General features: G+C 39.5%; 1 protein-coding gene across 3 annotated transcripts in view; it reads right to left on the reverse strand.

Moving 5' to 3' along the window:
- Window positions 1–25,988, reverse strand: part of LOC140726163 (catenin alpha-2) — an 817,330-nt gene that overhangs the window by 646,981 nt on the left and 144,361 nt on the right. For all 3 annotated transcript variants that reach the window (XM_073042154.1, XM_073042153.1, XM_073042155.1), the window contains one exon: window positions 7,013–7,093. In XM_073042154.1, the coding sequence (XP_072898255.1) occupies window positions 7,013–7,093 (81 nt within the window). Of the gene's footprint in view, window positions 1–7,012; window positions 7,094–25,988 lie in introns of those variants that run through there.

Genomic DNA, 25,988 nt, shown 5'->3' on the forward strand with positions numbered 1-25,988 from the left:
GATATCCCTCTGTTCTGAGGTTGCACCCTCTGGTCCTAGACTCCCCCACTATAGGAAACATGCTCCCTACATCCGCTCTGTCTAGGACATTCAATATTCTATAGGTTTCAATGAGATCCCCTTTCATTCTTCTAAACTCCAGTAAGTTCAGGTCAGAGCCATCAAACACTCCTCATATGTTAACCTTTTCAGAGTTGGGATCATTCTCATGAACCTTCTCTGGACCCTCTCCAAAGCCAATGCATCCTTTTTTAAATAAGGGGCCCAAAACTGCTCACCATTCTTCATCATTCCAAATAGTAGGCCAGATTCAGAGAACCAATGAAAAATAAAACATAAATATAAGATTCTAGTGCAACACATACAAAATGTTGGAGGAACTCAGCATGTCAGGCAGCACCAGTGGAAACTAATAAATGGTCAACGTTTCAGGCCAAGACCCTTCTTCAGGACTGGAAAAGGGGGAAGACACCAAAATAAAAAGGTGGGAGAAGGGGAAGAAGGATAGCAATAAGATGATGAGTGAGGTCGGGCAGGTTGAAATGATAAAGGGCTGGAGAAGAAGGATAGTGGAACATAAGAGAAAGGGAAGGAGAAGTGACACTAGGGGGAAATAATAGACAGGTAGAGAAGAGGTAAGAGTGGGGAATAGAAGAAGATGGGAAGGGGAGGGGAAATTATTTTACTGGAAGGAGAAAGCGATATTCATACTGACAAATTGGAGGCTACCCAGAAGGAATATAAGGTGTTGGTCCTGCACCCTAAGGGTAGCCTCATAGTGGAACAAGAGGGGGATATGTCAGAATGGGAATGGGAATCAGACTTAAAATGTGTGGCCACTGGGAAGTTTCGTTTTTGGCAAATTCCAAGCTTGTATAGAGATTTATAGAGTAAAAAAAAGTCAAGAAAAAGCTTAATAAAACATCTGCTTTAGAAAAACTCTAGACATCTTACTTTAGAAAGACTCTAAAGAGATTTACTGGAATGATTCCAAGAATGAAGAATTTTAGTTACATGGATACACAGAAACGCTTATGCAGTTCTTTTGGAAACAAAAGTTGTTCAGAAGAGATCAGCTGGCAGAATTTAAAATTATGAAGCATAGAGGCAGAGTGGTTGGAGAATGAGAAGGATGACTATCGCTGATGAGAATGCAATAGCAGTTGACAAGTGCACAAGATAAACTGATGAAAATCAACATGTGTTATTGCAATGTCTTCATGTACATATATACATACATGTCTATGCACGCACTCAATGACTTTTTATCAGATATTCTGATAAAAACTAATAAGCAGCTAACAATTATCTGCTTATCTGAAACTTCTCACCCAACAATACAACTGTGGTTTCAACAATCATCTAAGGTGATGAATTTTCAATTTTGTTTTGACACACTTTGGGTTGCTTATATAAAAAAAACCAGTAAGTCATCTACAATGCCTCTCAACAAATTAACATTCAAATCACATCAGATGTTAGGACATATAAGAGACAGCATTTAACAGATCAAAATGCTAAACACATCACAATCATTTGTCGGCAGTTTGAATCTTAAGTTTCATAATCACAACAATATGTGGAATTGAACTGGAAAAGTGGCCCGTCTCTATTATATTGAAATAGATATAAAATCCAAGATTTACTGCACAATTAGTTCAAAAAGTTGTCTCCATCAGCAAATTGAAGATTTGGGATTTAGGATTGTCTCATGTCATACTTCAGTACACAAGAGTAAAGAAAAACGAAATGATTGTTACTCTGGATCCGATTAAGCAATAAAAACACAATTGCTAAAAAGAACTTTTATCCAAGATAGAAAATCTATCTATGAATCAAAAAAATCATGCTTTAACTATGTTTTGATGTAGCATAAAATGTTTCTTTCTCCAATGGACCTTATCCATTTGGTATCTGACAGCTACAATTATTTTGCTCAAAAACTTACTATCTCAAAATAGCAGACCAATCATTAATTTCCTAATGCTTTAATCAGGCAACAGCATAGCTACTCCCACCCATTCTCCTAAATGAGCCGCATTCTTTTCTCTCGGTTTTTCCGCATCCACCACATCTATTCTCATGATGAGGTTTTCCGCTCCACAGCATCTGAACTATCCTCTTTTCTTCAGGAAATGTGACCCTCCAGTAGCTGATGGAGCCCTCCACCTGCCATTCCCCCAACTTCTGCTCTCACCCACCACCGCATCCCAGAAAGAACAGATACAGGGTTCCCATTGTCTTCACCTTTCACCCTATCAACCTCCACATCCATATTATCATTTGTCATTTCTGCCGGATGCAATGGGCTCCCACCACCTGTCAAAATTCCCACATTCCCACGTTGTTTTCTGCCTTTTGCAGGGACCACTGTCTCCAGGATTCCCTGGCTTGTTCAACTTTTTCCATCTGTCCAACCCCATTCCCTGATACTTCTGCAACTGCAGAGTTACACTTATCCCTACACCTCCTCCTTCATTCCCATCCAGGAACCTAAACAGCTCTTTTAGGCCATGCAAAAATTCACATAAATCTTCATGTGCTGTGTTCACTGCTCTTAGTGTTGCCTCCTCAACATCGACAAGACCATCTGACCCGGAAGGAACGGATGGGGACACCTGAAAGGAAGCTGGCAGGACAGAAAAGGCTAGAGTTTCAGAGAGCAATTCAGAAGGCATAGAATAGATGCATCCAAAAGAAGTTTTAAAAAGGCAGAATAACACAACTGTGGCTGATAAGGGAAGGCAAAAACAACATAAATGCAAAAGAGATGGAATATAATCATGCAAAAAATAGTAGGAAGTTACAGAATGGGAAGCTTTTAATAACCAACTAAAAAGCCACAAGGAGGGAAATAATGAAATATGAAGGTAAGCTAGCTAATGATATCAAAGAGGATACCAAAAGATTTTTCAGATATATAAAGAGAGGCCAGAGTAACTATCGGACCGCTGGAAAATGAAGCTTGATAGAAATGGGAGACAAACTAAATGAATATTTTGAATCAACCTTCACTGTGGAAGATACTAGTTGTATGCAAGAAGTTCGAGAGTGTCAGGGGACAGAAATGAGAGCAATTGCTATCAATAGGGAGAAACTGAAAGGTCTGAAGGTGGGAAAGTCACCTGGGCCAGATGCACTACACCCCAGGGTTCTGAAAGGGGCAGCTGGGGAGGACTCTGCAAACATTGGTAATCATCTTCAAAAATCACTATATTCTGGCATGGCTGCTGAGGACCATTAAATTGCAAATGTCACTTAACTCTTCAAGAAGAGAGAGAGGCAGAAGAAAGGAAATTAAAGGCCAGTTAGCCTGACCTCTGTGGTTGGGAAGATGTTGGAGTTGATTGTTAAGGATGCAGTCTCAGCGTAGTTGGAAGCACATGAATAAACAGGCCAAAGTCAGCACGGTTTCCTTTAAAGGAAAATCTTGCCTGTCAAATGTATTGGAATTTTTTGAGGAAATAACAATCAGGATAGACAAAGGAGAATTGGTAGATGTTGTGTACTTGGATCTTCAGAAAGCCTTTGACAAGTTGCCACACATGAGGCTGCTTAACAAGTTAAGAGCCCACGGTATTACAGGAAAGATACTAGCATGGACGGAGGATTGCCTGGTTTGCACGAGGCAAAGAGTGGGATCATCATGGATCATCCATGATGAAATGGATGAGCAGACTCAATGGGCCAATTGGACTAATTCTACTCCTATGCCTTAAGGTCTTAAGAAATTTGAAGAACAATGCCATAGATTTCACCACAACTAAATGGTATAATTTGTAGACTAACCAGGTGATTTTTTGCAGCTGTATATAACTATATAACAATTACAGCATGGAAACAGGCCATCTTCGCTCTTCTAGTCCATGCCAAATGCTTACACTCATCTAGTCCCACCGACCTGCACTCAACCCATAACCCTCTATTCCTTTCCTGTCCATATACTTATCCAATTTTTTTAAAAATGATAATATCAAACCTGCCTCTACCACTTCTACTGGAAGCTCGTTCCACACGGCTACCACTCTCTGAGTAAAGAAGTTCCCTCTCATGTTACCCCTAAACTTTTGCTCCCTAACTCTCAACTCATGTCCTCTTGTTTGAATCTCCCCTACTCTCAATGGAAAAAAGCCTATCCATGTCAACTCTATCTATCCCCTTCATAATTTTAAATACCTCTATCAAGTCCCCCCTCAACCTTCTATGCTCCAAAGAATAAAGACCTAACTTGTTCAACCTTTCTCTGTAACTTAGGTGCTGAAACCCATGTAACATTCTAGTAAATCTCCTCTGTACTTTCTCTATTTTGTTGACATCTGTCCTATAATTCGGTGACCAGAACTGTATACAATAATTGTATATAACCTACCCATGGCTAGATCAGAAGGATGGAGAAATGTGTAAATTTGCCTCCTTTTGATCGAGCCATGTTCTCCCTTCCCCTAGACAACAAATTCTAGTTGTCTATCCCTTCACCAACAGGTTGCAGTGACCAGCACCCTTCCCCAGAAAAAGCGGGATCTCCCAGTGTCTACCCATTTTAAGTCCACTTCCCATTCCCATTCCAAGTATGTCCATCCATGGGCTCCTCCACTGTCATGATGAGGCCACTCTTTGGTTGGAGGAACAACACCTTATATTCTGTTTGGGTAGCCTCCAACCTGATGGCATGAACATTGCTTTCTCAAACTTCCAGTGATGCTCCCAGCCCCTCCCCCCACTCCTTCACCATTTCCCATCCCCTTTTCCCTCCCTCAACCTATCTCCTTGCATGCCCATTAACTCCCTCTGGTGCTTCTCTCCCCTTTTCTTTCTTCCATCGCATTCTGTCTCTTTCACCAATCAATTTCCCAGCTCTTTACTTCACCCTTCCTCCTTCAGGTTTCACCTGTCACCTTGTGTTTCTCTCTCCCCTCCCCCCTTTTCTCCAGTCCTGCCAAAGGGTTTCATGCCGAAACATCAACTGTACTCTTTTCCTAGAAGCAGCCTGGCTTGCTGAGTTCCTTCAGCATTTTGTGAGATATGTCATCATATGACATGTCTAAATGCTATATAGTGAGCATATTACATGATTAAAATTCTGACAACTTTTGTTGTGAGTCTATTTACCTCTTTTCATAAAGGCAGCCTTACCCACTCAGCTTCCCAGCATTCTCTTTTATTTCAGATTTCTAGCAACTATTATGTTCTATATTCACAAAATCTTCAATTTGTGCCCCCCCCCCCCCCCCCCCCACCCACATCTGCCTATCCTCTGATTGTACTACTTCCAGACAGATTAGCTGCCATTAACAAACCTTCAGCAACTTCCGGTCAATGCCAATACTGGCCTTCAATTGTGCCCGAATCTATTCAGGATATTCCTTTTGTTTTCCCCATTCTGCTTCTTTTCTGTACATTTAAACATACCTGTTTTCTATTATTTTCAATTCTGAAGGAGGGTCATCAACCTGACTTGTTAACATTTCTCTCTCTCTCTCTCCTTGGAAACTGTCTGAACTGCTGAGTATTTTTAGTATTTTGTTTTTACGTTGTGGTTTAACCAGCTCTCTGCTGAGGAGATTAGAGAAAATAGAACCAAAGGTAGTATCAAAGTTGATTTCACATGAACATTTAAGCTGGAAACACTGATAGGAGCATAACCAAAAATAAAGAAGGGGAGTCTTCTCTCAACTAAGTGAGGCAATGTTGAACACAAGTGTCTATTTGGAATAAGAAATAGCAGAAATAACCAAATGTAGGATTCCATCTTGTTGTGAAAATCCTCAATGAACTATTAGCCTGTTATTATAGATAAAAGGCTGTTTTTAGAGACAGTTGGTAACAAGCTCCCTGTAGCTACCTTCACCTCCAATAGAGTACTAGTTTAAACAGTAGCTTTGCCATCAAGTGTAAAACAAGAGCTCTTCAAAACCAATCCAGATCTGGCGGGCCTAGCTACAACAATGCAGTGGTCAGGTTAATTGGCTAGTGTAAATTATCACTGATGTAGATGTGAGAATCATGGTGGAGTGAAGTGCATGTGACAGAGAACAGTTTACAGGGTTAAAAAGTTGGGGGGAATGGGACAGATAGAAGTGCTCAGGAAAATTGTCACAAGCTTGATTGGCCAAATGGTCTCTTTTTTGTTAATTCAAATATGAGATTAATAATTAGAAGGAGTCCAGATGAAGAGTCTCGGCCTGAAACATTATCAGTTCATTCATTTCCAGAGATGCCGCTCGAACTGCTGAGTTCCTCTAGCATTTTGTATGTGTTTCAAATAATTAGAAGGAAGTATTTCAAGTTAAAATAATGAAGTAAAAGAAATTGGAGCATCACAAAACATTAAAAGGAAACTGCAACTCAGTCAAAACAGAACTGGGCATCATTTTGTTGATCGTCTTTGATACACACACACACACACAATTTCTGTTAGTGTGCTTACAGCCCAGCATCAGAAAAATATGTTCCTGTAGAAATGAGTGCGCTGTGGAATAATTATTCCCCCACATGGGTCACATATTCCCAGGTTAAGAAACCTTTCACTATTCAATCCAACTGTGTGCTGTTCCCCACATCACTGTGACTGCTACTCAAATCCCATGCTGTTCATCCCTATGACCTCTGTGAGTGAGAGTACAACTTGGTCCCAATTAGTGTCAAAGCAGGAAGAGCTTGCTTCAGTGAAGACACAAATCTGTTAGTTTACACACAAGTCACCAAGGTCAAATCGCAGTGTTCCAATCGGGATACCAGCCCAGGTAATTTAAAGTACTGAACCACTTTTGAATACAAACACAGTACAATACAGTTTGAGGAAATTTCAAGGCCCTATTCAGATACTAAGATGAAGACTTTCTCAAACAGAATGAGGAAAAGAGTGAAGGCATTTTCCACACTTTCCTTCATGACATTTCCCTCCCAATACGTGAAATGAAACAATAATTATCCCATTTCTTTCATTCCCAAAAATTGTTGCTCAGATATCAAGAAATAACTCAGATCAAAATTGAAGAGAATAAAACTATACCTGCCGACGCAGATCTCTGGTTTTCTTCGTCATTTTCTCAATGGCAGCATTAAGAGGGTCTCCTTTCTCCTTTCTCCCAGTCTGAAAGAAAAAAATATTTAATTAATATCATACCCCTTCATTTGTTCACTAAACTTATCAACACAGTAAAGGTTTATTATTTGACTAACCATTCAAATATGAACTTCACCTGAGCAAATTGATTCCATGAACTTGGGAAATACTATCAGCCATACATGAACAAAAGAATGTATAATAATTATTCTGTTTTTATATGTCACCTGTTGTAAATCACGAAGTCAAAAATTGGTTCTTTCTCTAGTAGACAAATAACCTGCCACAATAGTCAGTGGTTCAAGAAAAACCACTAAGAAAACTTTTAAGAAATCATTATGGAAGAAAAGTTATTGGCGCTTGTATACGACAAAAGTATTCTCCAAATCTCCTGTAACATTGTTGCGATACCTGTTGTAACCCTGATAAAATATCAAACCTCTTTTGGATTAGCAGGTAATCTATATGGAAATACATTCTAAATTCCTAAACTGATGTTCTGAAATTACTTTATATATAAAGGGGAAAAATCAAAAAAAATCAATACAAAGAGCTGTTGAAGTGTGAAATATTTTGCCACAAGTGGCGAACAATGATAGGTTAAAGACTAAGTACTTGAAGAATATGAAAGGTCATAGAAAGAACAGAAAATAAACAAGATCAATCTGAAGACGAGTGTAAATTCTATAAACACTGAAAACAGAGATTCTTTATTTCCAATCTAATCTTTTTGTATTACAGTAAAAGTCTTTGCAGAGAAAAGATTGGCATACTCTTGGTTCAAGTATAACATATTTGTACCTGTATTGTATTTTTACTATATAGCATATCCAAATATTACATAACAGACAAATCTAATGTCTGTAAAGCACTGTTATAGTATCAACTATAAGCAGCAATAAATTTGAAAAATATAAAGCCAGTCCATTAATTCATGCAATGTGTGGGTATGAGAGTCAAAAACAGTCTGTACAAATAATCTACTGAATACTGAAAGGCCTACATAGTGAATGTGGAGAGGATGTTTCCTATAGTGGAGGAGTCTCAGACCTAATGGCACAACCTCAGAATAGGAGAATGTCCCTTTAGAACAGAGAGGAGGAGGAATTTCTCTAGCCAGAGGGTGGTGAATCTGTGGAATTCAGAGGGCTGTGGAGGCCAAATCATTGGGTACATTTAAATCAGAGGTTGATAGGTTCCTGATTAATGAGGACATCAAAGGATAAGGAGAGAAGGCAGAGAATGGGGTTGAGAGGGATAATAGATCAGCTCTGATGGAATGGCAGAGCATAGTCAATGGGCCAAATGGCCTAATTCTACTTCTATATCTTATATTCCTTGCCAAGCCATTTGGATAATACTTTATTAAACTCTCAGCACTAATTAAGTTTTATTTTGGTTAAAAGGACTGCATGGAAAGTTTGTAATATGCTTCCTCACCTCATCTTTAGTTCCTTTGCCAATAACTTACAATACTATGAAAAAAAAACCTACATTTGTCAGCATGACATCTTTAGGGATGCAAATGACAACTAATTCTTTCAGGTGTTGTATTCTTCAGAATGAGTCCTAATAGTATTGTGAAATGTCTTACAAATAACAAGGGTTGGTTTATTTAGTGCACATATTACTTAGAGTCTGCACAGTACAATGATTGTTTTTCTCTCTCTGTAAGCAAACTGCAAGTGCTAAAAATGTTGACATCTCTTTTTTGCGAGGTATCGTGGCCTAGTTGCATCTTGGAGAAAGACAGCTACACCCAAATCCAGTACTGCTTGTCCTGCCCCACACTGTGTGCAGTAAACACTATTTCCATTAAGTCTTGAGTTTCCACACAGGCAATTTTTGTTCTGTCTACAAACCAGAAATGATGGTCAACTTTGCCTTCTCGTCTGCCTCCTATGTCCCAAAGGCAACGGGTTGCTATCATTCAAAATCTATTTATACTAACCATATATTTCTTACTAGGCTACAACCAGGGGAAGTACAATAAAATATCAAGTCTGCTAGACTATTATATATGTCAACAAAGATATTGGTCAGTAAAGTGAAATATTCCACACTCAAACCTAATGAAATATGTCACTTTTACTTCAATGGAAAACTATGTCAGATAATTCCATTAATTCTGTTAACAAAGCACAAAATAAGTTTATGACTAATAGAAATTTATAACCATCCATCATGGTAGTCAAGAGAGAGCAATTCTAAGTAATTTGGCATTATTAGTACAAGTTCCACTACATACATATTGTATTACAATTTTATGCTTTCTGGAAAATTAAACATAATAACCACCAGGAAAGTTAACATCTAATATTAACTCCACTTAACAAAATACTTAGAAATTCTATGTAAGTATTTCAAATTGCTGGAGATTGACTTTACTGACATGCATGATTGTGTACCAGCTAATTATTTTGTTTAATCTTTCCCTGTTAGTAATCCAACAGAAAAAAAAAGTTGTTTGTACAATGGAATTAAAATATTTTTAGACTGCTTAAGGAAGTCATTGCCTTCCAATATCTCAAATCTACCAGTAGCAGAGCAGGTTCAAAATTATCATAAGTGGTTACAATTCTTCAAAGTTTGAAAATAAAAGTCTATTATTGGAAATCCTCACAGTAGAAACAGTTTGTTTAAAGTGGCAGGCTCTAGTTTAATCTTGCTATCTGGTTGGAAATTCTGAGAAGCCGGTACCCAGCCTGCATTGTATCAGATTATTTGAATCTAGATAGATGGGATGTGGAAAGGATTTTTTCAATAGTGAGAGAGCCTAAGACCAAAAGACAGAGTTTCAAAATAGAAGGACATCTGTTTAGACAATGATGAGCTGGGGTTTCTTTAACAAGAGTGTAGTGAATCTGTAGAATTTATTGCCACCTGTAGGTATGGAGGCCAAATCATTGGGTATATTTAAAGGAGAAGAGTGATAGGTTCTTGGTTAAAGGTTACAGGGAGAAGGCTGAAGAATGGGGTTGAAAGGGAAAATAAATCAGCTATGATTGAATAGTGGAGCAGACTCAAAATTCACTGTATCCCTTCATGTCCTGACTAATCAAGAATCTATCAACTTCTGCCTTAAATATACTCATTGTACTAAATATACTTGTTTGCCTCCCAGGTCCCAAAATCTGTGATGTTTCAGAATGTATCCACAATATCATAAAAAGGGAGGGGGAGCAGCCAAAAGTCTTGGTACATCTCAGAACCAACGACACAGGTAGAAAAAAGGCAGAGGTCCTGTAAACATAATACAGAGAATTAGGAAGGAAACTGAGAAGCAGGACCTCAAAGGTTGTAATCTCGGGATCACTGCTGTGCCACATGACATTGAGGACAGGAATTGAATCAGGTTTCAGATGAATGTATTGTCGAAGAATTGGAGCAGGGGTAGGGAATCAGATTTCTGGATATTTGGGATCTCTTCTGATGCAGGTGTGACCTGTACAAAAGGGACAGGTTGTATTTGAATCAGAGGGGGACCAATATCATTGTGGGAAGGTTTGCAAAAGCAGTCAACAGGGGTTAAAACTAATAAGGCAGAGGTATGAGAACCAGGATGATATAGCTGAGGATGACCCAGCAGATTTACACATAGATGATGGGTGTAATATGAATGTTATGAAGGACGTCAAAGATTGGGTAAAAATGTAGCCAGTACAAAGAGTTCAATTGTGCCACAGAGGCAACCTTCAATAGGGCGAAGAATGCCGGACTGAAGGTGCTGTATTCAAATGCACATAGCATTTGGAAATAAGGTGGATGAACTCATGGCACATTCAGAGGTTGGTCAGTATGATGTTATGGGGATCACTGAGTCATGGCTGAAAGAAGGTCATAGTTGATTGCTTAATATCAAAGGATATTAAAGGATCAAAGGATATACTTTGTATCAAAAGGACAGGCAGGAAGGCATAGGCGGTGGTGTGGTGTACCATCATTCCCACAATCCTGATTGAGAAGTTATAGAACCTGGGCCTCTGTAACTTCCCCGGCAATTGAATCCTCAACTTCCTAACCAGAAGACCACAATCTGTGCAGATCGGTGATAATATCTCCTCCTCACTGATGATCAAAACTGGTGCACCTCAGGGGTGTGTGCTTAGCCCACTGCTCTACTCTCTCTAGACCCATGACTGTGTGGTTAGACATAGCTCAGATACCAACTATAAATTTGCTGATGATACAACCATTGTGGATAGAATCTCAGATGGTGACGAGAGGCCGTACAGGAGTGAGATACGCCAACTAGTGGAGTGGTGTCACAACAACAACCCTGCACTCAATGTCAGTAAGATGAAAGAGCTGATTGTGGACCTCAGGAAGGGTAAGATCAATCCTCATTCAGGGATCAGAAGTGGAGAGAGTGAGGAGTTTCAAATGGCTGGCTATCAAGATCTCTGAGGACTTAACCTGGTCCCAACATATTGTTGCAGTTATAAAAAAGGCAAGACAATGACTATACTTCATCAGGAGTTTGAAGAGATTTGGTATGTCAACAAATACACTCAAAAACTTCTATAGATGTACCGTGGAGAGCATTCTGACAGGCTGCATCACTGTCTGGTATGGAGGGGCTACTGCACAGGACTGAAAGAAGCTGCAGAGGGTTGTAAATTTAGCCAGCTCCATCCTGGGCACTAGCCTACAAAGTACCGAGGACATCTTCAAGCAGCAATGTCTCAGAAAGGCAGTGTCCAAGCACCCAGGGAACTCCTTTTTCTCACTGTTACCATCAGGTAGGAGATACAGAAGCCTTAAGGCATACACTCAGCGATTCAGGAACAGCTTCTTCCCCTCTGCCATCCGATTCCTAAATGGACATTGAACCCTTGAACACTACCTCACTTTTTTAATATATATTATTTCTGTTTTTTGCACAATTTTTAATCTATTCAATATACATATACTGTAATTGATTGATCGATTTATTTTTTTTCTTCTATATTACGTATTGCATTGAACTGCTACTGCTAAGTAAACAAATTTCATGACACATGCTGGAGATAATTAACCTGATTCTGATTCTACTGGTAAGTGATGGAATTACATCTTTAGAAAGAGGTGACATAGGATCAGAGAATGTTGAATCTTTGTGAGTGGAAATAAGATGCTGCAAGGGTTAGAAAATATTATGGGAATCATATATAGGCCTCCAAATAATACATAAGAGGAGGGGTTGGGATTGCAGAGCAAGCTGGAAAGGGCACGCAATAAGGGTAATGTCACTATTGTAACGGGGGACTTCAATATGCAAGGAGATTCCTACGAGATGGCTTTTAGAGCATCTTGTGCTTGAGCCTACTTGGGGAAAGACTATGTTAGATTAGGTGTTGTGTAATAACCCAGATTTTATCTGGAACCCTTATGAGGCAGTGATCATAATATGATTGAATTCATATGGCAATTTGAAAGAGAGAAGCATAAGTCACATGTATCAGTATTGCAATGGAATAAAGGGGATTACAGAGGCATAAGAAAGGAGCTTGCCCAGGTAGATTGGAGGAGGATATTGGCGGAGATGACTCTAGAGCAGAGATGGCTGAAATTTCTGGAAATAGGTCACAAAACGCAGGATAAATTTATTCCACAGAAGAAGTTGTTCTCAGATGGTATGGGTGACAAGGGAAGTTAAGGACTGCATAAAAGCCAAGACTAAGAAAGGCATATAATGTAGCAAAAGTGACTGGGAAGTTAGATGAATGGGAAGTTCTTTAGAAATCCAACAAAAGGCAACTAAAAAGACATAAGGAGCAATAATATAAAGCATTACAGGAAAGATATTGGCATGGGTAGAGGAATGGCTGACAAGCAGGAGGCAGCGAGTGAGAATAAATGGGGCATTTTTTGGTTGGCTGCCAGTGACTACTGTTGTTCCTCAGGGGTCAGTACTGGGACTGCTACCTTCACATTGTTTGTCAACAGTTAAGATAATGGAATTGATGGCTTTGTGTAAAGTTTGCAGATGATGCAAAGATAGGTGTAGTGGTATGCAGTGCTGAGGAAGCAATGCAATTCCAGAAGGACTTAGACAAATTGAAAGAATGGGCATAAAGGTGGCAGATGGAATACAGCACTAGGGAATGTATGATAATGCATTTTGGTAAAAGGGATAATATTTATTATCTATATCTAAATTGGGAGAAAATTCAAACATCAGAGGTGCAAAGGGACCAGAAGATTAAATTATAGGTTGAGTCTCCTGTAAAGAAGGCAAATGCAATGCTGGCATTTATTTCAAGGGGAAGAGAATATAAAAACAAGGAGATAACGCTGAGGCTTTATAAGTTTCCAATCTGGCCGCACTTCGAGTATTGTCAACAGTTTTGGGCCCCATATATCAGAAGGGATGTGTTGTCATTGGGGCAGGCCCAGAGTCCAGAGAAGGTTCACAAGGATGATAGCAGGCATGAAGAGGTTAACATATGAGGGGCGTTTGGCAGCTTTGGGCCTATAGTCACCGGAATTTAGAAGAATGTGTGGGAATCTCATTGAAACTTACCGAATGTTGAAAGGACATGATAAGGTGGATGTGGAAAGGTGGAGAAGATGTTTCCTATGGTGAGGGTGTCCAGAACTTGAGGGCACAGCCTCAAAATTGAAGGGATGACCCTTTAGAACAGAGTTAAGGAGGAATTATTTAACCAGAGAGTAGTGAATCTGTGGAATGCTTTGCCACAGACTGCAGTGGAGGACAAGACCATGTGTATATTTAAAGCGAAAACTGATAGTTTCCTGATTGGTCGGGGCATTAAAGGTTATGGTAAGAATACAGTTGTATGGGGTTGGGTGGGATCTGGGATCAGCCATGAAGGAATTATGGAGCAGACTCGATAGGCTGAATGGCTTATTTCCCCTTCTATGTCTTATAACTGACCTCCACAAACATCTGTAACAATGAATTCCACAGATGCACCACTCTGTCTAAAGAAATTCATCATCATCTCCATTCTAAGTGAACATCCCTCTATTCTGAGGCTGTGTCCTCTGGTCTTAGACACTACCATCATTGGAAATATCCACTCTATTGAGGCCTTTTAACATTTGATAGGTTTCAATGAGGTCACTCCTCATTCTTCTGAATTCTAGAGAGTAGAGGCCCAGAGCCATCAAACACCTTTCAACCCCACAATCATTTTCCTGAAACTCCTTTGAACCGTCTCCAATGTCAGCATATCATTTCTTTAAAACTGCTCACGATACTCCAAGTGAGGCCTCACCAGTGCCTTATAAAGTATTAACATTACACCCTTGCTTTTATATTCATCCTATTTTTCTAATTTTTTTCTCCTCTTTTGTTCCTCATTTATCTTCTATTTACATCAGAAGCTGATTACCATAAGACCATTAGACTATAAGACCACCTAGGGTCTCATAATCTTCATTTAGGCAGAATCAAATAAAAAATCGAAATGTCTTCCTCCAGAGTATTAAATGTAATGTAGTGTGTGCTTACGCCTCTTCCTGCTTGAGAATTCACAATTTTTTCAATTATTCAAAGCTTTCCTCATTTAATGATTGCTTTCTGCACCATGTTGGCAATGTCACCAGGTTGTAATACTCAGTGACCACTAAGTCTGTCTGAATCCCAGGTTCTGGGAAACAAAGTCATGAATCAAGTGCTTGTCACTCAGGTCTGTCACTGTGCTCTGGTATTTCTTCTTAAATTCAGCCAAGTACAGAAAACATTCAGACATCACTCAACCAAAGCCACACAGGTGAGTCCTTCTCTGCTGCAGTTCTTAATTAGTTGAAGACAGAAATCCTTGGCAGCCTTCATCGCAACAGAACAGAAGAAAAAAGTGTCACGTTGTGTTCACCCGTTTCATTGACCTACCCAACCGGCAGTTTGGGTAATCATTAGCTCTTCTCCAATCACAGATTAATGTTGCTGCTTGATTACATATCTGGAAGGTAGTTATTAAAATTGCATTAGATCTATAGCGCTTATAAAATGGAAGACTGACCACTGCATTCTCGGTGCATTTTGTTGACCCTACCCTTTTTGGAAATTCCAGGACTTCATTCTGTATGAAACAACCAAAACCAAGAGCACGAGTGGGTTATATGGCCTTTCAAGTATGCTCCACCATTCAATATATTCATGGTTGATCATCTATTTCAATACCATATTTTGCTACCTCTCCAAACCTCTTGATGTCTTTTACAGTCTATAGATCAATTTCTTTCTTCTAATAATACCAGTTTCCCCATCTATTGTTGTGCAAACCAGAGCAAAGTTCTTGGTTTATGGATCCATAAACCCATAGACCAATCTCATAATCACCTATGTCAAAAGTGGAAAGAAGTCTGCACTGTTTTAAAGTATCACTGAGGCTCTCCTAAGTTATTAATATTTGGACTGTTTGAAGATACACAGTTTCAGACTGCCCAGATGCATCTCTGAACTCAGTGTGATATTGTGTCAATAATAACTTCATGATGCCCAGAATGCTTTTTTACAGCTAAAATAGTAGTTTGACATGGAGTCACTACTGCACAACAAATACAATTGCAAAAACTGCACAAAACAAAAATATACTGAAATTGTACCGTTATGGATGGCAATGAATGTTATATAAACCTATGAAGATACAAATGTAAAAGGAGTCAGGCATCTGTTGCCCTAAGTTCACAGCACATATTAACAACAGGTTCTCAAGTTCTTTAGATAGAGCCATACAGCACTACAGCACAGAAACAGCCCTTCAGCCTTTCTAGTTCATACCAAACCGTTATTCTACCTTGATCCATCAACCTGCACCCAGACCATAGCCATCCATACAACTCCCATCCAGGTACTTATCAAAATTTCTCTTAAAAGTTGATACTGAAATGGCACTCACCACTTCTGCTTGCACCTCATTCCACACTCTCATCACCCTCTGAGTGAAGAAGCTCCCCTTCATCATTTCCTTAAACATTTTGATTTTCCCCCTTAACCTATGACCTTTAATTCTAGACTCAGCCAACCTCTGTGGAAATAGCCTGCTTGCATTTTCCCAATCTAAACCTCTCATAATTTTGTATACCTCTTTGAAATAAGGGAATAGATAAAATCAAATAGAGTACAATAAGTTCATGTACAAGAGAGTTACTGTGCAGGATTTGTTAATTAGCTTTTGTATAGCTATTAAGACTGTAAATAATTTATGGAAAATTGATGCACAGAGATAATTATAAACATTGAGTGTCTCTTGTTGATATAGGAATGACATAATGAAAAATTATAAATAAAACGATTTTCCATTCGCAGTCTCCATATAAACCAAAAGTAACCAAAACTATACAAATTTATAATGAGGCTTTGTTGCATATTTATATAAATTTATGTTCTTGGTAATTCAAATAAACTTTTTATTACATTGTGTTCAAAATGCTGAATTAAATGTATTTGTGGTGACTCAATTACCAGAATGTACACACATACAAACAGATTTTCTCATACTATAAATACAATCCATGTATCAGGAGATAAACTTCTAGGGTCAATATGTGTGTATGACAGACATTAAATGAGATTGTTTTTATTTACAGTTTCATGTTCAATTTCTAATTAATGAGAATTAGGAATGATAATGGTTTGAAAAGTAAATCTAGACCCACTGAATTATTTACTTTGGCAAGGTCCATTTCACCAGCATGCTGTTGTGCCTTGGGAAATTAATGAAATAAAGCAAACCTGCCCTCCCTGTATTACTGCAGCACACTGTGCTTCAAATATTCCTCCAAATTCCCCTTGAATGAAATTGTCCTAAATTTAAAACCATAGCAAAATATTCTGTAGGTTTTCAAGGACAGTTAGGCAGCCTTTCGATGATGTCGCAGCAGAATATAAAGGGTACTATGAATTCTCCAGGTCTGGAATCTCAGCTTCATTTATTCTCAGTTAAAATACTGAAATGATCACTCCTACCTAAATCACATGATAATAAGTGGAAATATTCCACCTTTAAGGATCAAAACTCATGATAATTAATAAGAAACACATTGTCATATTCATAACTGTCAAATCAAGATATCTTTCAGATACATCAAATGAATGTTGGCACTGTAGTGACCTCCGCATCTTCTTTCTCTAATCCCCTGAAGCCCCTGTGTCATCTTCCTGTTCTACTCCGATCACAAACACTCTGTTTTCCCTTTCTATTTCTATTTGACAGTTTCAATAATTCCTTTCTCCTACCAACTCACTGAATTCCTCCAGTAGATTGTTGATTACACCAGATTCCAGAATCTGCAGTCTCTTGTGCCCTATTACATCTATGTACTCTCTCGTTTCTCTTCTGACACAACCTCTGAGCTCGTTTCTCTCCTACACATCCGACACTCGTAGGAAGTGTTTTCCCTCTACAACTTCCTACAACGTTTCCCTTACCCTCTTACTCTCTTGTACTCTGATTTATGTTTTGTACCCAGTTTCAAAGGAGTGTTATTGTCTTCTTTTTATTTCCATTCTTATTGTAGACCCAGAGTTCTTTCTCTTGCATTGCTCTCCAGCCAGTTTTCCACTTTATTCTTTCATTGTGGTCCTATTGATAACTTCTGCCCTACCACATGCAATCCTCAATCATGGGCCACCTGTCCTTGCTCTTACAATAAGTTGGTGCCACTATTTCTTTCTTCCTCAGTAAATAGGGATGGATGCCTCCCTACCATCAAGTACATTTCAAAAGGTGGTGTCTCAAGATGGCGGCATCCATCATTAAGCACCCACACCACTCAGGACACCCTCTCATTACTGCCATCAGGGAGCCCGAAGGCACACTCTCAATGTTTTAGGAATAACCTCTTCCTCTCTGCCATCAGATTTCTGAATGGTGCATAGGCCCACAAACACTACCTCACCACTGTTCTTTTGCTCAATTTAATTTTTTGTTGTAATTTATAGTATTTTTATATTTTTCACTGTACTGCTGCCACAACACAACAACGAATTTCACAACACATGTCAGTGATAATAAACCGGATTCTGATTTTGTTTCTTTTTCTCTTCAAATAGAAATGGTGTAAGGCAAATTGCTTGAAAATCCAAGGCATGTTCTCCATGTTCTGTCTGGATGGAGTCTGATGCATAAATGTCCATCACCATGGTCGGTTTGACAGCCACTGGAAATATGATCACCTACTTGCTCTGCACTTAGAGTGGGGTTACAGCAGTTAATAGATTTCAGTGACAAAAGTGCACAGTGTTGCCATTTTCATCCTTTAGCGACAACTGTAGTGCCCGTACAACTGACACCACTGAGCCTAATTCTATGTCCAACTCACTGAAGTGGAGCATGAACCTGCTTACTCAGATGTGAGATGCTCTCACTGAGTCAAAGCTGCCAATGATGGTTATACTTAGCTGGAGAGCAGCTAGGTGTGAATGTTTTTGTTCAGCTTCTAATCAAATGTTTTTAAATCTAAAATCCTGTCAAGGAAATTCACTCCTTCTGCTAAATTCTCATCTTTCTCGCTTAGTTGTGTGCCAGATGGCATTGAATTGGGCACTGGAAGAAAATAATGATTACATTAAATGCTCTCAACAATATCACAAAAAAATCAAAAATTTAGTTTTATGCCTTTTAATTCATACATAAAACTGAAAATGTAATTACACTATGTTTATGCAGTGAATTTATAGTGATTTAATTGTTCAAAATATAATTTTAATAGCTTATTTCAGCAAATGCTGTTTCAGATATTTCCCAGTTACAATCATTACCTGATCTCCTTGTTACACAAATTATGTATTCTCTTTTTCTGCAAATCCTTTCACATGACATCTATAGCAAAATAACTATTTTTTTACTTGCTTTGTAGGTAACAACACAGAAAGATTTTGTTAAGGGTCACTCAAAATTACAGTGAAGCTTCACGATAACATGCAATTTAGAAACCATCAAGAGCGCTTGATATGTGGTGGGATTCACTTTGCTTGGCAATTGCAGCATTTGATTTTGTACATAAGAAAGTAAACTCTTGACTTTAAGAACAAAATGTAATGCATCTATATTTTTCTATACCACTGAATTTGCTTTGTATCCTCACCCATTAACCAGGCCAATGAATACTGTTGGGCCAGATACTTCATACCTGAATGTCATGTGAACACCCAATCATTATGAGATATGTCTCCGTATTGTGCCAGTTCGAGATACAGATTATCCTGGTGGCATTCCTCCATGGCTCAACACATTGATGTGCCCACACACTGTGCAGCAAAGTGGGAAGCAGGCAATTTTTTTTCTTCCTACAGTTCCGCCCACATATGGAGTTACCAGTCTCAGATAGACTGCGTAGTGGGAGGTGAAGACATGCACAATTTTTTTGTACAGGGAAGGATGGAAAATGCAGAAAAAAAAGCTGAGTCTATACAAGAAGAAAAAAAAAGCGCAAACCAGGCACAAAAATCTGCAGCTACAGCACATTGACAGAAGCCCAAACAGAACTTGTTCCTTGAAACAACTGTGCTGTCTTAAACATGAAGTCTTCTCTGCATATTTTTGTTCATTATACAATTGATGGCAAAGAGTCTCAGGCTGAAGATTGACTCCAAACTCCCAGCATTGATGTTGGTTCCACATATAGGGAAATCTCATTGAAAACTACCGAATATAAAGGCCTAGATAGTAAATTTATAGTGAAGGAGGAGGCTCTTTGGCCCAATTTGTCCATGTCTGCTCTAGATAGTGAGCTCCACTACATAGTCCTTGGTCTAGAGTTCTACAGGATATGGTGTTTTATTTACTCATCAGGGTATAATCACATATATGTGAGGGTTTCTGCCTTCATCATTCTTTCAGGCAGTGAGTTCTAGACCCCCACCACTTACTGATTGAAATGTCCTTTATCATAGTTCTTTCGGGATCAGAAACTTCATCCATTTTGTGTGGCTGAGAAAAAAAAAGCATTAATTTGTCATTTTGGAAAAGCACTCACACATCTCCTGATAAATTAATGTTTTTTTTTCTCTCAGCTCAGATAGTAGAGAGCATCTCCGTGGCCGTCCCGCTCAATAATTGTTGTCTCGTTTTGGATGCGGTTGAGGGGGGTGACCTGACAAAGGATGACCACAACAATTGGGTCTCTGGCACTGAGCCTGGTTCCGTGGTGCAGAAGGGAAAGAGGAAGATGAGGAATGTAGTAGTCATAGGGGATTCCATAGTGAGGGGAAACAGACAGGAGATTCTGTCAGCTTGATAGAGATACCTGCATGGTGTGTTACCTCCCAGGTGCCAGGGTACAGGATGTCTCCGATCTGGTGCAGAGTATTCTGAAGAGAGAGGATGAACAGCCAGAAGTCTTGGTACACGTTGGTATCAATGACATAGGTAGAAAAAGGGAGGAGGTCCTGAAGAGAGAATTCAGGGAGTTAGGTAGGAAGCTGAAAGGCAGGACCTCTAGGGTAGTAATCTCAGGATTGCTGCCTGTGCCATGTGTGAGCGAGTTCAAGAATAGCATAAACAGGTGTAGTAATGTGTGGCTGAGAGATTGGATTTGGGGATAGGGATTCAAATTCCTGGATCATTGGGGCCTCTTCTGGGGGAGGTACGACCTGTACAAAAAGGATGGGTTACACTTGAACCCAAAGGGGTCCAATATCCTAGCAGGCACATTTAAAAAAGCTGTTTCAGAGGGTTTAAACTAAGTTGGCAGGGGGAAGGGAACTGGAATGATAGGGCTAAGGAAAGGGAAAACAGAAATAAATCAAAGATAGCGTACAACAGAGATTATAGAAAGAACAGGCAGGAGATGAGGCTTAAACACAGCCAGTGACATGAGTTTCAGGGCAATAAAGACATGGTTCCGTTAAAACAGAAAGCAACAAATACTGCACTGAAAGTGTTATATTTGAATGCCTGCAGCATGAAGAATAAAATGGATGATCTTGAAATTCAGCTACAGATTGGCAAATATGATGTTGTGGCCATCTCTGAAACTTGGTTAAAGGATGGCTACCATTGAGAGCTGAACATCCAAGGATATATGGTGTATCGGAAAGATAGGTTAGTAGGCAGAGGGGTGGTATGGCTCTGGGTACAAGAAATAATATTCAATCATTAGAAAGAGATGACATAGGATTGGAAGGTGCAGAGTCTCTGTAGGTTAAGAAATGGCAAGGGTAAAAGGACCCTCATGGCAGTTGTGTCTAGGCCTCCAAACAGCAGCCGGGATGTGGATTACAAATCACAGCAGGAGATAGAAACAGCATGTCAGAAGGGCAATGTCATGATAATCATTGGGGATTTTAACATGAAAGCAGATTGGGAAAACCGGATCAATACTGGACCTCAAGAGAGAGAATTTGTAGAATGTCTTTGGGATAGCTTTTTAGAACAGCTTGTTGTTGAGCCCACTAGGGGATTGGCTGTGCTGGACTGGGTGTTGTGCAATGATCTGGAGGAGATAAGAGAGCTTAAGGTTAAGGAAGCCTTAGGAACAGTGATCACAATATGATCGAGTTCACATTGAAATCTGAGAGAGAACAAATTAAATCCAATGTGTCGGTATTTCATTGGAAAAGAGGAAATTATAATGACATGAGAAGGGAACTGGCCAAAGTTCACTGGAAAGGGACATTTGAAGGAAAGACAGCAGAGCAGCATTGGCTAGAGTTTCTGTGAAAAATGAAGGAAGTGCAAGAGAGATATATTCCAAATAAGAAGAAATTTTCAAAGAGAAGAAGGACACTACCATGACTCACAAGTGAAGTCAGAGCCAAAGTAAAAGCAAAAGAGAGTGCATATAAGGAAGCCAGAGCTAGTCGGAAGATAGAGGATTGTGGAGCTTTTAAAAACTTGCAGAAGGAAACTAAGAAGGTCATTAGGAAGGAAAAAATGAGTTAAGAAAGGAAGCTGGCGACGAATATCAAAGAAGATAATAAAAGCTTTTATAAGTAATTAAAGGGTAAAAGAGAGTCAAGGGTAGATATAGGATCAATACAAAGTGACGCTGGAGATATTGCAATGAGAGATGCAGAGATGGCAGAGGAACTGAATGTGTATTTTGCATCAGTCTTCACAGTAGAAGATGTTTGCAGTATACTAGACATTCAAGAGTGTCAAGGAAGTGAAGTTTGTGCAATGAAAATTACGACTCAGAAGGTGCTCAGGAACCTTAATGGTCTGAGGGTGGATAAATCTCCTGGACCTGATGGAATGCACTCTCGGATTCTGAAGGAAGTAGTTGGAGAGATTGCCGAGGCATTAGCGATGATCTTTCAAGAATTGATAGATTCTGGCATTGTACCAGATGACTGGAAAATTGCAAATGTTATTCCATTATTTAGGAGGGGTGGGAGGCAGCAGAAAGGAAACTATAGACACATTAGCCTGACATCAGTGGTTGGGAAGTTGTTGGAATCGATTGTTAGGGATGAGATTACGGAATACCTGGAGGCACATGACAAGATAGGCTAAAGCCAGCATGTTTTCCTGAAAGGAAAATCCTGCCTGACAAATCTACTGCAATTCTTTAAGGAAATTACAAGCAGGGTAGACAAAGGAGATGCAGTAGGTGTGGTGTACTTGGATTTTCAGATGGCTTTTGACAAGGTGCCGCTCATGAGGGTGCTTAGTAAAATATGGACCGATGGAATTACAGGGAAGTTACTGGTATGGGTGGAGCACTAATTGGTCAGCAGAAAACAGAGAGTGGGAATAAAGGGATTCTATTGTGGCTGGCTGCCGGTTACCGGTAGAGTTCCACAGGGGTAGGTGTTAGGACTGCTGCTTTTTACGATGTATGTCAATTATTTGGACTACAGTATTAATGGATTTGTGGCTAAATTTGCCGATGATACAAAGATAGGTGGAGGAATGGGTAGGGTTGAGGAAACAGAGAGCCTGCAGAGAGACTTAGGAGTTTAGGGGAATGGGGAAAGTGGCAAATGAAATACAATATTGGAAAGTGTATGGTCATGCACATTGGTGGAAGAAATAAACAGGCAGACTATTATTTTGATGGGGAGAGAATTCAAAATGCAGAAATGCAAAGGGACTTGGGAGATATCCTAAAGGTTAACCTCCAGGTTGAGTCAGTTGTGAAGAAAGCAAATGCAATGTTGGCATTCATTTCCATAAGTATAGAATATAAGAGTAGGGATGTAATGTTGAGGCTCTATAAGGCACTCGTGAGACCACCTTGGAGTATTGTGTGTTGTTTTGGGCTCTTTATTTTAGAAAGGGTACACTGACATTGGAGAGGGTCAGAGAAGATTCATGAGAATGATTCCAGGAATGAAAGGGTTACTATACAAGGTACATCTGGCAGCTCTTGGGCTGTATTCCCTGGAGCTCAAGAGAATGGGGGGGGGGGGGATCTCAAGGAAACATTCCGAACATTAAAAGGTTTGAACAGATTCAATACGGCAAAGTTATTTCCCATGGTAGGAGAGTCTAGGACAAGAGGGCACAACTTCAGGATTGAAGGATGACCTTTTAGAACTGAGATGCGGAGAGATTACTTTAGTCAGTGGGTGGCAAATCTGTGGAATTTGTTGCCACAAGCGGCTGTGGAGGCCAAGTCATTGGGTGCATTTAAGGTAGAAATAGATAGGTTCTTGATTAGCCAGGGCATCAAAGGGTATGGGGTGAAAGCAGGGGAGTGGGGATGACTGGAAGAACTGGATCAGCCCATGACTGAATGGTGGAGCAGACTCGATGGGCCAAATTGCCTACTTCTGCTCCTCTATCTTATGGTCTTATAGTCTTATTTAATGGAGTTTAAATAGATAATATTCTTCTGCAGATTTTCAGCCTTCACATGGTGATGAATCATTTCCAAATTACTGCAGAAAACAGGTGGGAAGCTCTATGGATTAAAATTGAGGTCAACATGTAAGAGAACCCATAATGCCTCAGACAATTATACTTCACATAGATGTCTTGATTTTGAAGAAAAGTATTTGTTTGGATACTGTTTTGCACTGTGGTGAAGAACATAATTTTATCTGGAACACATTGGATAAATTCATTTTTGTCTGCGTAGAGATGACTATCACTAACCGTTGATCGTCCTACTCACATTTATTGCTCAAAACTAAAAGAAAATTTCTCCTAAAACATTCAGTACTACAGAAAACTGGTTTTCCTTTTCCCTACTTCTGTACCAGCATAAAAATACTTAATTTTTTTGTGGTGAGGGGAGATGGCTAGCTGAACTGTGATATAAACGTGGCTTACAAAGCCACATTTTTTGAAGCAAAGGTGGAATTCCTGAGAGATTTCACAAAGATAATTTACCATCCATCTGGGAAAACGTTTGTCAACTGGTTTATTTAACATTGTGTGACTAAATAAAACATTTGAATATATTAGTGAAGATCTATGGTCTTTATTCTTGGAAGCTCAATAAGCTTCACAGAGATACATGAGAAACTGTGCAAGAATTGTGAATTAACTGGACCATAAATAATGTAATATAAAAATGACAAAAGCAAGCTCTATGTTAGATAGAGTGGACAACCAGCACCATTTTCCCAGAGAGGCATTGGCCAATACCAGATGGTATCATTTAAGATCAGTGAAGGAGAGTTTGAGGGAGTTGTCACAAGTAGATAGTAGATTTTTTTTTACACAGACAGTGGAGGATTTGTGGAATGCACTCCCTGGGTTGGTAGTAAAAACTGATGTAATAAGAGAAGGTTCACTTGCCCCAGCGCGGAACTGGTTCCGTGGTTATGATAGATAGATAGATAGATACTTTATTTATCCCCATGGGGAAATTCAACTTTTTTCCAATGTCCCATACACTTGTTGTAGCAAAACTAATTACATACAATACTTAACTCAGTAAAAAATATGATATGCATCTAAATCACTATCTCAAAAAGCATTAATAATAGCTTTTAAAAAGTTCTTAAGTCCTGGCGGTTGAATTGTAAAGCCTAATGGCATTGGGGAGTATTGACCTCTTCATCCTGTCTGAGGAGCATTGCATCGATAGTAACCTGTCGCTGAAACTGCTTCTCTGTCTCTGGATGGTGCTATGTAGAGGATGTTCAGAGTTATCCATAATTGACCGTAGCCTACTCAGCGCCCTTCGCTCAGCTATCGATGTTAAACTCTCCAGTACTTTGCCCACGACAGAGCCCGCCTTCCTTACCAGCTTATTAAGACGTGAGGCGTCCCTCTTCTTAATGCTTCCTCCCCAACACGCCACCACAAAGAAGAGGGCGCTCTCCACAACTGACCTATAGAACATCTTCAGCATCTCACTACAGACATTGAATGACGCCAACCTTCTTAGGAAGTACAGTCGACTCTGTGCCTTCCTGCACAAGGCATCTGTGTTGGCAGTCCAGTCTAGCTTCTCGTCTAACTGTACTCCCAGATACTTGTAGGTCTTAACCTGCTCCACACATTCTCCATTAATGATCACTGGCTCCATATGAGGCCTAGATCTCCTAAAGTCCACCACCATCTCCTTGGTCTTGGTGATATTGAGACGCAGGTAGTTTGAGTTGCACCATATCACAAAGTCCTGTATCAGTTTCCTATACTCCTCCTCCTGTCCATTCCTGACACACCCCACTATGGCCGTGTCATCAGCGAACTTCTGCACATGGCAGGACTCCGAGTTATATTGGAAGTTATGGACTCACTTCCACGTACTGTGCAGTTCATTATTTGTGTATTCTTTGTTTACTTTTTATTGTTTACACAATTTGTTTATTTTACTCACACACTGGGTGCTTGTTGGTCTTTGTTGTGCAGGGTTTTTTTTGATGGATTTTATTATGTTTTGTGGCTACCGGCAAGAAGATAAATCTCAAAGTTGTATATAGTATACATACTTTGAAAATAAATGTACTTTGAAAGATGTAGGAAAAATGGAAGGTTATATACTGTGTAGGAAGAAAGGGTTAGATTGATTGTGCTGAAGGGCCCATACTTGCTGTATTGTTCCATGTTCTATGTATTAGTTAATC

Source organism: Hemitrygon akajei, chromosome 4 (genome assembly GCF_048418815.1).
Source record: "Hemitrygon akajei chromosome 4, sHemAka1.3, whole genome shotgun sequence".
NCBI classification, from domain to species: Eukaryota; Metazoa; Chordata; class Chondrichthyes; order Myliobatiformes; family Dasyatidae; genus Hemitrygon; species Hemitrygon akajei.